The sequence below is a fragment of the Trypanosoma rangeli genome (assembly GCF_003719475.1).
Source record: "Trypanosoma rangeli strain AM80 chromosome Unknown Tra_15.4_contig_01003, whole genome shotgun sequence".
NCBI lineage: Eukaryota > Euglenozoa > Kinetoplastea > Trypanosomatida > Trypanosomatidae > Trypanosoma > Trypanosoma rangeli.
The window spans coordinates 1-2219 of record NW_021706749.1 but is presented as its reverse complement, the minus strand read 5'-3'; the positions used below and the strand labels follow the sequence as shown (position 1 = coordinate 2219).

General features: G+C 55.0%; 2 protein-coding genes across 2 annotated transcripts, besides 2 other annotated features; both read right to left on the bottom strand.

Annotated features, from left to right (window-relative positions):
- Positions 1–888, bottom strand: TraAM80_10491 (trans-sialidase; the record flags this gene model as incomplete). The annotated part of the gene is made up of 1 exon (XM_029387107.1): positions 1–888. A coding segment is annotated over one exon (888 nt), but the record flags the coding sequence as incomplete, so codon positions are not given.
- Positions 889–931: 43 nt separating this feature from the next.
- TraAM80_10490 (trans-sialidase) lies at positions 932–1753 on the bottom strand (the record flags this gene model as incomplete). Its single annotated transcript, XM_029387106.1, has 1 exon — positions 932–1753. The coding sequence occupies one exon, from the start codon at positions 1751–1753 to the stop codon at positions 932–934; it is 822 nt and encodes a 273-aa protein (XP_029233052.1).
- Positions 1754–1768: 15 nt separating this feature from the next.
- Positions 1769–1804: a sequence feature (GA-rich).
- A 31-nt stretch (positions 1805–1835) lies between these two features.
- Positions 1836–1854: a microsatellite.
- Between the last annotated feature and the right edge of the window lie 365 nt (positions 1855–2219).

The window sequence follows — 2219 nt, the reverse complement described above, 5'->3', positions numbered from 1 at the left end:
GTACAACAGCCCCAGATACTTCCCGTTGGGGCCACCCACCGTGTTCACGCCCAGCAATGGGGTGATGCCAGTTGGAACTTTGCTGATGGTCACCGTGGCCACAAGCGTCAGCTCCTCACCCACATAACTGCACACTGCATTACCCTCCCGTCTGCCCACCGGCCACGCAATCCGTGCACCACGCCCTGCCAACCGGAAGCCATTCTCAACCTTCGTCGTCGTCCCCGTAGGCACCGTGGCGCCCACCCCGAAGTACTCGTCATTCCAGTGAGTATCGCTGGCATTGTTAGACAAAAATCCAATCAGCCCGGCCGTTGGCAGAGGACCGACACAGCCAGCACCTTCTGCGCCATCCTTCATTGCAGCGGTGGTGGTGGAGCCGCAAAGCTTTGAGACCCTGTCATCAACTTCTTTCCATTTACTCAATACGGTCTTGATGTGCTGCAGCTGCTCCGTGAGCGGCCTTAAAAAAAGACGGTGTGGCATTTCATGCTCCCCTTTCTTCGAGTAAAGGGCAAACAACCCATCTTTTGTGTGCAGCAAAGAGCTGAAGGGAAAAAATCCCGCATCAGCAGATATTGGCCCAACATCATATATCCGAGCCCCATCAGAGAGCCACAGGTGAATTACATTATGGGTGTCGTTTGGTGCGTTGCCCCCTTCTTCTGTTTTGTGAATGAACACCAGCTGGGTGCACAGCAGCACAGTCTTCTCCTCAATGGTTGCTGTAATGAGCTCCACAAAACCATAGATATCCGGTAGTGCGTGTGCGTCACTCAGCAGGCGCGAGAGTGGCCCGGTGGCCTCTGTCCATGTCTTCCCATTGTCAGCGGATTCGTACACCTTGCGCCACCACGAAGAAGAAGAAGAAGGGGCCGCGGTGACCATGAGGAGTTTCCCCTCCCACTCGAGAAGCCTGGCGAAAGCGCAGTCATTGGCGATCGCAGCTTGCGCAGGAAATTTCCAACTCACGCCATTGTCGTCGGAGTAAATGACGGTGCAAGCGGTTATGTCTCTTTTTTTTTTCTTCGTTTCCCTCGTAGGCTCGTTTTGTTGCCAAAAGAGGGAAAACAATCGTACTGCCCCCAACTGCAACGCCTCTGGACCCATCAACAGCCTCCAGCCTCTCCCACAAATGCTGCTGCATCGGCAAGCTGGTCTTCTTCCATGAGACTTGTTTCCCATCATTCTCTGCGGTCTTCCGAACCTCACCAACAATCAGATCAAGGCCCCAGAAAGTTACAGGCGCCGAAACAACCTTGGTAATAACGGTGAAGTTCGACGCAAGAACAAATATTTTATTTCCCCTCACCACAGCCTTGGGACTGCGCACTACGTAATGGTGGCCCTCTTCGGCAGACGGTTTTGTCACAAGTTGCGTTTTCCAGTGATTATCCGATGCAGCGTCTTTTGGCATCTTACTGCCGTCTCCGTACGGGTGCCACTTTGCCCATATGTCAGTATACGTGCCGTAGCTACCATCATCGTTGTAGGCAGCCAGAGCAAGTGCAACCATCACACCATCTGCCTCAACGAGGGAACTGCCTTGGAATGAGGAAGCGCTCTTGTAGCGTGCTTTTATTCCCTCCTCTTCCCCATCAGCGGGCACCACATCCTCCCTCGGTTTGAAGAGCTCAACCTCCTTCGACTCCGTCCCTTCAGCGCTGGCAGCTTCACTGCTGCCGCGCGCCAGCAATGGCACAAAGAGGAACAGCAGCAGCACCGCGGAAGACAAAAACACGTGCCGGGGCATGTTGGGCCGTCGCTGCTCTCACTCTCCCTCTCCCTCTCTCTCCCTTTCCTCCTTGCGGTGGATCCGCTCAGGCCGCGACGGTTGTGTGTGTATGTGTGTGTTGCCGGTGGTGACTGCAGAGCCTTCAGCGCGCACAGCAGCGAGTGGTGTTTGGTCTCCTTCCTTCTGCGTGTGTGGGTGTGTGGGAGAGACGCGAGGCAATGCCATAACGGAACGGGGGCGTGCCGGTAGAGAGAGGGAAGAGGGAGTTAAAGGCAGCGCAATTCCGCAAGGTGGCGGCCGCGGCACCGGAGCTCAGGCAGCAGCGGTGACTATCGCCCGAGACACAAAAGAAGAGATACCGCAGATGAAAAGTAATAAATTCCCGCAGTTCCCCCCAAAATAATAATAATTTTAAAAAATGCACCGGCAGATGTTTTTGCCCCACGCACCCAGCAGCGCAAGAGGGCAGTGCGTGTCCGTGTGC